General features: G+C 45.9%; 1 protein-coding gene across 1 annotated transcript in view; it reads left to right on the top strand.

Moving 5' to 3' along the window:
- doc2a (double C2-like domains, alpha) overlaps nucleotides 1–13882 on the top strand; it is a 70372-nt gene that overhangs the window by 38948 nt on the left and 17542 nt on the right. Inside the window, exons 6-7 of the mRNA XM_085455181.1 lie at nucleotides 8929–9055; nucleotides 10885–10944. Of these exons, the coding sequence (XP_085311307.1) occupies nucleotides 8929–9055; nucleotides 10885–10944 (187 nt within the window). The remainder of the gene's footprint in view (nucleotides 1–8928; nucleotides 9056–10884; nucleotides 10945–13882) is intronic.

Genomic DNA, 13882 nt, shown 5'->3' on the forward strand with positions numbered 1-13882 from the left:
GGCAATCTGTGAGGCATCAAACAGGTCTTTCCGCAACCGTGAGACAAACTCATGGTGGCTGATCACATCATCATTTTGCAGCACATGTTGGAACATCATGTCAACAGGGAGGCGTGGGACTCGCCCAAACATGACATAAAAGGGGGCCAAACCAGTCGTCTCATGCACTGTGCAATTGTAGCAGAACGTGAGAGTGCGTAACATCTGAGGCCACCTAGCCTTGGCTGTAGAAGGGAGAGTCCTCAGCATATTCCCAAGTGTCCTGTTGAACCGTTCAGTGACCCCATTGCCCATAGGATGATATGGCGTAGTATGCGATTTCTGCACACCTGCCATCTCTAAGAGGTCCTTCAACAGTCTGCTCTCAAAGTTTGATCCCTGATCCGAATGAATCCTCTTGGGAAAGCCATAAACACAAAAGAAATCATCCCACAACCTGCGTGCGACATGTTTTGCAGACTGGTTTCGGCAGGGGAAGGCATGTGCCATCTTGGAGAAATGATCGGTTACGACCAGGACATCCACTTTCTTATTATCGCTGAGCTCAGCAGTCCAAAAGTCTATGCACACTAGCTCCATCGGCTCTGACGTCTGGATGTTCTCTAGTGGTGCACAGGCATGAGGTTCAGGTGTTTTTCCAACCACACATCTCTCACACTGTCGAACATGGTTGGTTATGTCTCTCTCCATCCCGACCCAGAAAAACCTCTCACGGGCGAGGGAAAGTGTTCGTGCCTGGCCCTGATGGCCTGCATTATCATGAAGGCTGAGGAGGACTTGAACCTTCAGGCTATCAGGAACAACAAACTGAAAAATCTTTCTACTCAAGCGGTGATGCCTTATCACCCTGTACAGGATGCCGTTCTGTACTTTAAGCTTCTTCCACTGCCTGAGAAGTCCACCAACACCACCTGGTTCTGAAGCTGCTTCTCGCCTCGTAGCCTTCCTTTTTCTTCGCACATAGAAAAGGACTCTGTTTATTGCCTGATCTTGTTGCTGAAGGCTCGAGAGCTGGCTTTGGGGAAGAGGAACGACCGGGTCCACCTCAGGGAGCTGTGATAAAGGTGGGTTGACATTGGTCAAACCATGGTCACACTGCGCACTCAGCACAGCTGACACCTCATCAGCATCGATCGAACCCCTCTCGCTCTGAAGGTCGCACTCAGAAACAGAGTCTGGTGAGTCTGGCTCTGTGTCTTGAACAATGTGGCAGTTGTTAGTCAGCCGAAAAGCATCCTGCACAGTACCTCTCACAACCCCGTTGACCTCATCTAGCAGGGCAACATAAGGTTCTTTCAGCAAACGATGACCAATACATGACTCGACAAATGGTTCACGGCTCAAAGCATCAGCAACTGTATTTCTAACCCCTGGCACATACTTTAGATCAAAATCATATGCCGCGAGCTTCGCCACCCATCTCTGCTCACAAGCATCTAAACGTGGCTTTGTCAAGATGTAGGACAAGGGGTTATTGTCTGTCCAAGCAGTGAAGTGCCTTCCTTTCAGCCAGTGGCTGAACTTGTCACACACGGCCCATTTAAGCGCCAAGAACTCTAGTCTGTGCGCTGGGTAGTTCATCTGAGACCGTGACAATGTCTTGCTGGCAAAGGCAACAGGTCGAGCCACTGTCTCGCCAGGAGAAACCTGTGAGAGTACTGCCCCGATGCCATCAAAGGAGGCATCAACCGCCAGGATGAAAGGCTCACTAAAGTTGGGATGAGCCAGGGTGACAACATTAACTAGTTCCATCTTGAGCGTTTGAAATGATGTGCGACATGCTGATGTCCAGTCACTTGGTGTCAGAGATGGTTTGGCAGAGGGTTGCTTCCTGAGCTTCTTTCCTTTCCTCCCATGGGGAATTGCCTGTCGTCCCGAAAGTAACCTGAACAAGGGCTTGGCCTTCGCAGAACAATCAGGGATGAAATGTTGGTAATAGAGGATCATTCCTAAGAAGGACCGGATCTTCTTCTGGGAGGGAGTCACACCATCGCTCTCCATAAGCTGTTCTTCCCTGATGTTGGTAATGGTGTTAACCTTGTCCGGATCAGTTCTCACACCATCCGCACAAATGACATGTCCAAGAAATCTAACTGACCTCTTAAGAAGATGGCATTTCTTAGGGGCCAGCTTAAGGTTGTGACTCCTCAACCGAGAGAAGACCATCTCAAGACGCTGAAGGGCAGTTGCCTCGTCAGGCGCAAACACCATCAAGTCGTCCAAGTAACAAAGCAAGCTGCTGAAATTCTCGTCACCAAAGATCGACATCATCATTCTCATGAATGTCGCCGGACTGTTCGACAGGCCCTGAGGCATCCGGTTGTACTCATGGAGACCAAAGGGCGAGGAGAATGCTGTGTATTTCTTGTGAGGCTCGTAGAGAGGCACATTGTAAAATCCAGAGGTCAAATCCATTGTTGAAAAGAGAACATTTCCACTGAGAGCAGCCAGGGCGTCGGCTTGGTGTGGCAGCGGGTGCGCGTCTTTAACAGTCTTTGCATTGAGCCATCTGAAATCAGTGCAAATGCGCAGGCTGCCATCCTTCTTCCACACCAAGACCAGCGGCGATGCATACTCACTGTTCGACTTCCGGATTATGTCCCTTTCTTCCATCTCATTCAGAGCAGTTCTTAGCTTCTCATACTGACTCGGCGGTACTCTGCGATAAGGCAAACGAAAAGGCTTCTCATCCACAAGGTGTATTTTGTGGACAAAATCGGTAGCTTCTCCACAGTCCATTTTATCCTTAGAAAAGATAGACTCATACTTTTCCACAAGCTGCAGAAGCTGATCTTTCCATCTGTCAGACACCTCACAACTGTCTAAGTCCAAGTCTTGTAGTCCTAGTCTGTGCAAGAGTTCCTTCCTTTGTTCAACAGACCTTATGGGAACAGAACCCTGTTCAAAAGAGTGGCTGTTAGACATGATCTTTTCAGGGGGAGACAGCTCTTCAACTGCGACACAGAGGTAGACATCAGCGATTTTACAGTTCTTCCTCAGAATCACACGCTTGTTGCTGGGGTTAATCACCTTGAGAGGAACCCATTTGTCACCCCACAATGATGAGACGGAGCGGCCAACCAGGATGTCTCTGGGTCTACACCGTGACTGTGTAGGCTCAACAATAACAGTGCAGCCTGCTGATAGAGGTGAAGAGGGAGGTAATTTACCCCACACAAGGTGTTCCTGAAGGGGTTCCAGCGTAACACGCTGTCTCAACTTCACTGTGCCAATCTTATCAGGCACCGCCCCTCCTCGCCAACGCTCAACATTGGAAAGCATGGATAAAAACTGTCTACAGTCATCATTGGTGACATCACCTGAAATAGATACAAGCCTCCAATACTCATCCGTATTCTTCATTACATGAATCAACGACTTAATAGCGTTACTGCCAATAATCATGTCGTCACTTTGGCCTGGAATAACCAGCGTGGGGATGAGCAGCTTGAAACCATAAAGAGTCACTTCCAAATCACAAACTGCTTTAGGTTGGAACTGGTGGCCCCCAGCACCAACAACAACAATGTCATTAGCTGGTTCGAGCTTCAGATCAGGGCAGGACTGTAAAAGCCGCGTAGCAGTAGCCTCACTAATAGAGCACGACATAGAGCCACTGTCGATCATGGCTCTCAGTGAAACTCCGCCCACAGTCCCCACAGTCGTATAAAACAAACTGTCAGATTTCTTAATTCTTTGCGTCATTTGGAAGACAACTGTCGTACCAGGTGGCGAAGTGGAGCACAGAGATTCATACATGGATCCCAGGTCATCGCTGTCGCAAGTGGGAGAGTCACTCAGATGATCCACACTTCCCTCCCTCAAATGTGGATCAACTAGTTTTCCGACCGTCGAGGGGCAGAAGACGACGAGGATCCAGGACAGGCACGCCTGGTGTGGTCAGGTGAGTGGCACAGAAAACAGAGTTTGTGATCTCGGCAGTGCATGAAAGCTGTGTGCGACATATCATGACAGACGGAGCAGGGCTTATCATGTAGGCCCTCAATCCTGGAACGTCTGGAGTTAGGCCGTGTGGTCAAACCAGGCTGAAAGGATCTTTGCAGAAGAACCTTCTCAAGCATGCCTATGAGCCGCTCCAAAGCAGCTGAATCTGTCGACTGTGGCTGAATGTGCTTCTCTGTTGGCTGGACAGGCAACGCTGTTGATATCTGCTGCGTATTCACTGCAACTCTCTCGGCCGTCGTGCTGCTTGAGTTCAACGTTCCTCCAGAGTGGGACTCACACAGGATTTCCTGGACCTCATTGGCTGTCCATTTATCAATTGTCTTTGATCTAAAGATCATGGCAAGCTCAGGGGAGGGACAGTTTTTGATGAACATTCGGGTGACCTCAGTGCTGGGGCTACCCAATGCCTGTCCTCGTTCCTTCAGGCGCTCAACAGCAAGATCAACAGCACGGTGCAGCCTAAGCCAGTAATCGAATGCACTTTCGCCTTTCTCTGGGAGAGTGGTGTAGAAGTCTGCCAGTGGAAGAGGTGAGCACTGAGCAGAGTCAAAGTGTCTCCTCAGGATTCCAAAAATAGCCTCAGGATCACGTGTGACATCTACGACACTGTTTCTAATGCCAACCTGGACCACATCCTTAGCCTTGCCTCTCAAATGAACAAGAATCTCCTCAGCCTGTTCTTCGGGTCTCAGACTCCCCAGCTTTATAAAGGCTCTCATCAGATCCTCCCACTCTCTCACAGAAATGAGATCAGAACCATCCCCTCTAAAGCATGGTGGGTCCTTAAGCTTCCTGTGGGACACAAATTGCACCGGCGCAGCATCAACAGCAGATGTAGATGACACAGCATGGAAAGGTGTGGCCGTAGGTGCAGGTAAGGGGGTACTAGCAGACGGGCTGAGCTGGGTTAAGATACCACAACCGTGACCCGGTTAAGATTAGACGGTAAGAAAAATGGACACGTGGAGCTAGCGGCTAACAGCTAGAGGAGGCTGTCGTGTCTAATAATTTTGAAACTTCTCTCAATAGTTTGGGCGGAATCCTGTTGCTGAAACCCATGGTTATTCATGTCCCATGTTATTGCAGGTATGTGTACTTTGAAACATGTATATGGTTGAGCTGCAGGCTAATTCTGTTTAAGACATATTGCTTATTAAGTTTGCCCAGTAGATGGCAGCATTGTTCCATTTACTATTGTACGTAAAAGGGAATTTTGGCTTTGGTTTATTTATATTTACATGAATGTGCATTTAAGTGAATTAATTTTTCTTTTGTTATCTAAACCACAACGCAGTAATGTTTCTATTTTATTTTCCGTGATAAGTATTGTTGCCATTTTATTTTTCAATCAATATTTGTTTTTATTTATTTGGGAAAACTAAGAGTTCCACTATACGATCATAAGCCTATAGTTAGTAGCAATGAAGCTTTCGCTGTGTTTGGGCGGAATCCTGTTGCTGAAACCCATGGTTATTCATGTCCCATGTTATTGCAGGGGAATAAATCACGCCTGAGCTCTACCCACTTCGAGTCCAGAGAGTTTTATTCACACAGCGCTGGAAAGAGAAGCTGACCAGGGGTTACAGGGGTTCTCTTTAAAAGAAGCTAAAGCCAATCTTAACAGCTGTGGTCTTATATATTAAACAATTCCTTATTTCTTCGTCTAGTTTCTTTTTAAAAAACAGTCTATATTTTCACTTTCTTTACAAATCTTATGAAAAATCCCCTTTTTCTAAAACTGTTCTCACAGCTTCTGTGGACTTCGCCTCATTAAGCTGCTGTTTAGAGGTCAGAGCACAGCTTAGGTTCGTGGTCTGGGTCAGAGTTCACGACTTCATTATGTTCAGATAAAGATGTCTCGATTTCTCAGTATTAGCTCTGCAGGCTTCTGACCTTTGAACCGATTTGATCCCCAGAAGCTGGCAATCTCAGACAGATTCAGGCTGTAAATAAAAATAAAAGCCTTGCTAAGGAGAGGTCAGTCACCCAAACACACAGGCTCAGTGTCGACGGGCTCCACGCTGTGAATTTCAGTTTTTATAAATATATCTGGTGGGCAGCAGCTTGGCGACACGCTCGGCTCACAGCATTCGCTGTCTCGATTTTTCCCGTCAGCATTCCCACATTGTTTGCATCCACATTTAAAATGCCGTTTGTATTAAGGTTTAATCCGAAGCTGTGCCGACGCCGTCTGTCGTCCGTCTCCAACACGACGTTTGATCTGATGCAGTTTGATGAAAAGCAGAAACGTGTGTGCGCGTGTGTGCGTGTGTGTGTGTGTTTATGTGCATGTGTGTGTCTGTGTGCGTGTGTGTGTGTGTTTATGTGTGTGTGTGTTTATGTGCGTGTGTGTGTGTGTGTTTATGTGCATGTGTGTGTCTGTGTGCGTGTGTGTGTTTATGTGCGTGTGTGTGTGTTTATGTGTCTGTGTGTGTGTTTATGTGCATGTGTGTGTCTGTGTGCGTGTGTGTGTTTATGTGTGTGTGTGTGTGTGTTGATGTGCGTGTGTGTGTTTATGTGTGTGTGTGTGTGTGTATGTTTATGTGTCTGTGTGTGTGTTTATGTGTGTGTGTGTGTTTATGTGTGTGTGTGTGTGTTTATGTGCGTGTGTGTGTTTATGTGTGTGTGTGTGTGTGTGTGTGTGTGTTTATGTGTGTGTGTGTGTGTGTGTGCATGTGTGTGTGTGTGTGCATGTGTGTGTTTACACACTGTCAGAACAAGAAGATGTAAACAGGTGAAACTCCAGCAGGGCGGATGAAGCCGTTCCTGCCTCTGGTCTCAGCACAAACCAACACTGCTCTCCTGTCTCCTCTCATGTTTCCTCTTACATTTCCTTAAACCTCTCGTTCCCTCTGTTTTCCATCCTGTCTCGTTCCCTCTTGTATTCCTACTCCTCTCTGCCTCTCTTTGTCCTCTGCTGTTCCATTTCTTCTCTTCTCACTTCCTTATTTTACTTTTCTCTCCTGTGTTTCCTGTCGCCTTTGCTGTCGCTCCAGTTTCTCTTCTCCTGTGTCCTCTTCCTCTCTGGTCGTTTCCACGTCTCCTCATCTTTCTCCATCGTTTTTTTCTTTGATGTCTCCCCTGATGATGTTTCATTCACTGTCTGATTCGCATCATTTAGGCTACTGTCTACTTATCATTTCCCCTGTCACTTCCTGTTTCAGTGTTTTCCCCTTTCTTTCCTCTCCAGTCTCATTTCCATTTGCTTCCTGATTATTTCTCTTTTTTTGTTATGTTTCCTCTCCCATTTCCTTCCCAATGTCCTTTTCTTTTTCATGTTTGCTTATCCCATTTCCTGTTTCCTATAGTGTTTCCTCTGCTATTTCTGCCTCTGTATCCTCTCCCATCTCCTGCTCTTTCCTTCATTACTTCCTCTTGTTTCCTGTTTCCTTTCTTGTCTGGTATGAACTAACCTCAGCAGGGCTCGATGTTAGAGCCGGCATCTTTCCCTCACTGTGTGCTAAATGTAAATGAACTGGACGAAGGCCTGCTGACGCTCAGCCTCGACACCACCCGACAGGCTGTGGAGGTGCCGTGTTTGATGGCTGGATGAGGAGGAGCGTGTCGGGAGTCGGCAGCTTCGTTTGATCTGACATTTTGCTTTTTCACTGGCAGCTTCTGCAGTTTGATCGCGATCACACTCGCGACCTTTTTCAGAGCTGTTAAGTGCTTGTCAGCAGCAGCGGGAGGAGGAAGAGGAGGAGGGTTTCCTCTCCTACGCCTGCGGCTGACGGAGGTTATAAGATAAGATAAGATAAGATAAGATAACCTTTATTAGTCCCACACGTGGGAAATTTGTTATGCATCAGGGCGTGAGGAGAAGCGTGAATCACTGTCAGAAATCCCAGAGGAAGCGCGGGAATAATGATATTCTGAACTAGTTCCAGTCTAACGTTGAGCCCGAGGAGGTCGACTCTCCCTCTGCCTCCTGCTCGTGTCCAGATTTCTCCCACTGAATAAAGTATGAGATGCAAACACGGCCACGCGGCGGAAACTGAAACGCTCTAAAGATGATCATTAATCTCAGTCTGAAAAGCAAAAGAAGAATAAAGCTGTTTTTGTTTCGGCGTGCGGGCGGAGGTTCATCTTGAACTCGGTTATGTCGTCGGTTTCTTAGAGGTGCATCTGTGTGTTTCCTGTGTCTGTGAAGTACTTTGTGAGCTTGTGTTTAAAAGTTCTCATTGAGAAAAAAAGGTTGTTTTGAGCTTCAGACCTTTATGTACTTCCTTATTTTATTCCTCCTGTTTCCTGTTCCTCTCATGTTTCTTTTCAGCTTCCTCCTTTGATTCCTTTGTAATCTCCTCCTCTCCTTTCTTATTTCCTCTTCTGTTTTCAGTCTTTTTTCTTGTTCTATTTCTTCTGTTTCCCAATTGCTTTGCTGTTTCCTCTTTCGTTTCCTGTCTCCTTTCCCATTTTCACCTCCTTGCCAGGTCTTTCGTCTTCTTACACATTTCTGTTCCTTCTCTGGTCTTAGTTTCCTGATTCCTTATCACTGTCCTATCCCTTTCTGTGTTTCCATTCCTATTTCCTCTTCTGCTTCTTCCCCTGTTTCCTCACTAGTCTCCTTTGCCATTCCCTCTCCTGTTTCCTCCTCTGTTTCATCTCTTTTGTCCTCTCTTGTTTCCTTTGCTGTTTCCTTATCCCATTCATTTTTCCTTTTCCTTCTGATTTGTTTCCTGCTTCCTTTCCTTCATTTGTTTTCTGATCCCTTTCCTGTCTGCTCTACTGTTTCATGCAATCTTTACTATATTCCTAATACATCTGCAGTTTCATCTCCTGTCTCCTAAATTCATTTTGTTTGTTTCCTCTGCTATGTCCTGGTTCCTTTCCTGCCTCTGGTGCTCTTTCACACTCCTCTCCTGTTTATTTCATTTCAACAGTAGTTCTTTGTTTTTTTCTACTTTTTCCTCTTTCCTCTCCTTCCCTCCCCTCCTGACTCCTTTGCTTCCTCTCCTTGTTCAGGTTGTCCGTGTGTGACGAGGACAAGTTGACTCATAATGAGTTAATCGGGGAGTCCCGAGTCCCTCTGAAGCGCGTGAAACCCAACCAGACGAAACATTTCCACACCTGCCTGGAGCATCCACCACCGGTAGGACACACGCACGCGCACACGCTGGAAAAAGACTTTAATAATGAAAATGTTATTACACGTTTCCTAAAAGCTATAAAAAGATAAAATTTTGTGACTTTCAGAAACTGTCAAGAATTTTGGATCCCGTTGGGTTTATTTTCAAAAATTGTTCCTCGGTTGACGTTTGTGTTGCAGTCACACTAACAAAAACTGCAGCATGATGATGAACTTGTAGAGCTTTAAGTGTTTGATCTGAAGATGGAGACCCCGTCTGTGGTCACTTCCAATCAGGTCCTGCAGACTGAGTCAGTGTGCAGCTGAGTGGGATCAGGTCCACAGTCACATACACTCTGTGATAACACGGCGATTAACGGTGATAAACTGGGAGACATCGCAAATCTGTTGCCATCTACATACACAAACACTGATGGCAACGTAACTGCAGGACGACACAGATGCTCAGCTACCTTGGTCACAACCAGAGGATTTAAAGAGATGTTGGTGACAAGTTGCTGTCATCAGCAGACTGACTGCAACATAAACATGGAATTTGTGCAATTGGTCACCCAACGTGAAAAAATTCAGCGTAATGCAATAAAATCACCAGGCAACGAATGACGTCTCCTTGTGACGAGGAGGTTACGGTCCTAGTGCACCTTCATGTGATTCACTGTAAAGATGGAATCCAGACTTTAACCCTTTAGAGCCGGTCGGAGCGGACACGCTCTATTTTGCGTAACTATTTTTAAATCCCGGTAGCTCTGCAACCACGTAAGCTAGCACAAAAATTTTTTTTGCATATGAAACCGGAGGAGTTGTACTTACATCTGATGCCATCAGCTTGTCCTCGGTCACAGTTTCCTTCCACACAAAGCTTTGCAAAAATAGCATAAAAAGCGCTTGCAGGAACTAAAACATAATATTCCAGAAACACGCTTTGCCGATCCGATCAGCTGTTCATAACACTTCCTACGTTGGAATAGACGTCAGCGCGAACTTTTGCATTTCCGCCATTACCTGCCCGAAACCGGAAGTGACGTCATTTTCGCGGAAATGTAGTCTTTTTTACCATCAGGGCCTCAGGGCCTATACTGGTCTTTTTAAAAGTTATCTTTGACTTTATGACTTTCTGTGTCGTTTCTGGGATGCTTAGGACTCATATTGCACTGCTGGAAATAGTTTATTTTGATGCATATGCTGCTTTTTTGCAAATTTGCAGTATAATATTTATTTTCGTTTTTCCTGCAGTGTATGAAAATTGGTGTATTTCAAAAATAAAACTATGAAGACACTCAAAATAAATTTCCTGTGGTGGGAAACTATTTTGTGCAACTTTTTTGTATTTACAGTTTTGAGGGATAAGCCTCTTAAATTTCTCTAACTACAAATATATGTTAAAAAAGCAAAAACGATTTTCAATTTTTTTGTAGTTTATTGCACTTTTTTGCAATTTATGTAATTACTATGCACTTAATGAATACATATTATTAAAATCTGGGCTATAATGGTTGTATTGATGTATAGCAACTTGAAATGCTCCCAAAAATGGCTCCACAGCATGTAAAAATATAATATAAGCTCTGGCGGACTTGGTTCTATGGTAGGTCTTAAAGGGTTAAACAGGTTTTACAAAGAGAAAGAATCTGCTGCAGTTCCACTAACGTCCAGCAGGCTCCAGCAGTGAGTCAGTCCCCATAGACTCCCATGTTCAAACGTTACAGCAGAAAGAAACACGTTTACAGCCTGATACAGACTTCCATCTGCTATATACAGTCTATGATACGATGAAGCATCAAAAGTCATCCTCACGGTTTCCTCTCTCTGCTCTATTCTCGTCTCGCCCTCAGCTTCCCTCTCCGACTGCCATGGGTGAAGCCCTGAGAGGAATTTCCTGCTACTTACGAGAGGTAAAGCTTCAACTTTCCATCTGCCCAGTTTGAAGTGCAGGTCTCACAGCAGACTCAAAGTCATGTGATCACCACAGTCATCAGCTTTGTGAGGTGATCACATGACCAAAGTACTAATGCTAAACACGCTGTGCTGTGCAAACTCTTCATTCTTGTACAGCAGTGGGAGGCGTGCAGTAATGAATTATCACTGAGCATCATCCGGCTGTGCTGTCTGTCTAAAACGAGCGCTCCTGCCTTTTTGAAGTATTTATATGATGTTTTCTAAACGCGTGGCTGCAGATGCCTGTGCTCTGACAGGGAGGGTTTGATCTCTGGAGTTCCTTGTTGGCGTCCTGTGGTGCTGCTGAACACTCATTAGGACCTTACACTGACGCTCGCTCAGCAGAAACTGGTCCTTCTGTGGTGAGCTTAATCAAACGGACTTGTTTGGCGATGATTTTTACACAAACTGGACCTCTCTGCAAAACTCAGCTGAGAGTATGTGTAATGCTTTAATGCTCTGGGTGAGTACAGCGTAAATCAATCAGTTCTTTGATCCCAGCTTTAGGCCCTCTGGGGGGGGCGGGGCCTGTTTCAGTGGAAACTGAAATGACACTGTGCACAGTGTGTTGTGTTCTGGCTTTGATGAGTGGACCTGATCACACAAACTCATGACACATCCAGTTTCACCGTCTGAAGCTACATAGATGTCCAAGTTCATGGGCTGCTTCCTCCTGAGGCCGATTACGTCACGGCGACGCAACGAAGGCTGCCCTAATTCGTAGACTCCTCCAAATGCATCCTCCTTTTCCCCGAATTTGAAGGATGGGTTGGGTGTGTTCTTCGTGGCCCACCATATCTCAGAATTCATAGCGCGGCCCAGCCAATTCCAGCTGCTTAGTTTTAATATTACTCTTATTAATCTTTCTGGGTCACAAAATAAACTTTTAAAATATTTTCTGGTGAGAATGTCGCTGTGTAAACTTCAAATATCTGCTCTGTTTATCAAGACATCACATATTTGCAAAAGTTTATTAAACTCCACCGAGACAGCGGTGACGCAAATCTGAAGGCTCGACCGTCCCATTTCACAGCCGCTCACTTCCGGCCTACCCGACCTTCTGAGGACCCGGCCCACGTAGACCCCGAAGGCCGGGTCCTCAGGAGGATGCAGCCCATGAATTTGGACACGACCGTAGAGCAGGTGAGCAGGGCAGGAAGTCAACCACAGGAACAGCAGAGAGAATCATATCAGTTTTCAAAATAAAAGACCCAGGAGCAAAAACAGAAACAGACTCAGAGTGGGTGTAGTTCAGAGGTCAAACCTACAGAAAGGATTTGTTGTTATGGAGCGTATCCCAGCAGTCAAAGCACTGAGACAGGTTCAATCCACAGTCTCAACAGACAAAAGCAGTATCCAGTGGATCTACTTTCTGCTAAAGAAATAGTCCCACCAGTGAGAAATCCCAGTTTAAGCCCAGATTACACCTCATTTCTGCTGTTACTGGTTGCACAGCATTATTAGTTAGAGCTGTCGGTGCATCGGATCTCTGAAAGACGACTTCGGCTGTTCCCGTCCTGACGAGACGGTTGTCATGGGGAATAAGTCTCCAGAGCTCGACCTTCCTGAATAAATCCAGCGTGTTGAGTCGAATGTGAGTCATGCTCTGAAACGCTGATAACAGGAGAGGTCGGAGGAATTAATGCTCTAATTAACCCCGTTTCTGTGTTTAGACCAGTGTGTTTCTTGAAGTCGGGGACGCTGCAGAGTGCTGACTCTCTCTAAGCTGTCAGGGCTCCTCGTCTTTATTCATCAGAACCCAGAGAGCTGAGAAGGAAGCATAATCTGCATGATGAGGAGCTGAGCGAGGAAGCTGAGAGAGTGTGTCTCTGTCTTTAAGTGATATTTGCTGTGAAGTGGATTCAAAACATTTATAGAGGAGAGGCTCTTTGGATTCCCCTCCGACATCATCAAGCTCTATGAGAAGCTCCTCAGGAGGAGGCGGTTAAACATTTCCCTGCAGGGCTGTTTTCACATGTTGATGCTAATGAGAGCCGTTTTAATTGATGAGTTTATTTTCAGCAAAATATTAAAATTAGCTAAAAGTTCCCAGATGAAGGGAAAATAAAATCTGAGATATAAAATAGAAACATGAAAGGCTCATCAGAGCAGGCCCTCCTCAAACCCCAAATATTTACCCCTCACTTCCTCCTTTGTCTGAACCTAGCTGTTTAAGCTCCTCCCTCTCTAAGCCAACTTTCCTCTGATTGGCTGGTGCTCACAAACAACAAAACCTTCTGCTACTACAACCACGACCCAAAGTACTGCAGAAACTCACCGCTGGATCCAAAGATTCAAGACAAAAAGATCATTTATCACATTTTACGCACACAAAGCTACAAGCATGCGTTTGGTCTTCCTCGGACGGGAAGTCCAAGGCCTCGAGTAACAACCCAGGCTGTCAGCTGATTGGTTTTTGACTCCTTCGGAGCCCCCGGGGGTTTTGCCGTGTCTCACATTTCGCTGCAGTTCATTTAGATTCAGCTCCACCTCATTCAGTCTCCCTAAAATAAATTGCCTGCCAATTTCTTTTGAAAACAGGCAACTGCAAACTCGGTGTTCTCCACATCCTGCAGTGTACTGCAGACCTCGTTTTGGAGGAAGCAAATTCAAAGGCTTCTCCAAATGTTCTGATTATATCAGGAGCGAGTGTGGAAATGTAAAGTAACAGCTCCACAGGTGTGAAAACAAAACAAACCCAGGCTCTATCGATCTGTCTCCACCCGTCCTCTCAAAGTGCACGTCCAACCAAATCAACAGAAACAAAGTGCAGCGTGGCAGTAAGTTCAGTTTGAACAGTAAAAGGTGAAAGGTCGCCGTGTTAAGATCGTGGAGGCTACACATGTGGTTCACAGTCTACACCACACCTGGCGGCTCATTACCTGGACGGTGTCC

Source organism: Copadichromis virginalis, linkage group LG4, assembly GCF_057382275.1.
Source record: "Copadichromis virginalis isolate Kocher_CV1m ecotype Utaka linkage group LG4, C_Virginalis_male_GT1.1, whole genome shotgun sequence".
NCBI classification, from domain to species: Eukaryota; Metazoa; Chordata; class Actinopteri; order Cichliformes; family Cichlidae; genus Copadichromis; species Copadichromis virginalis.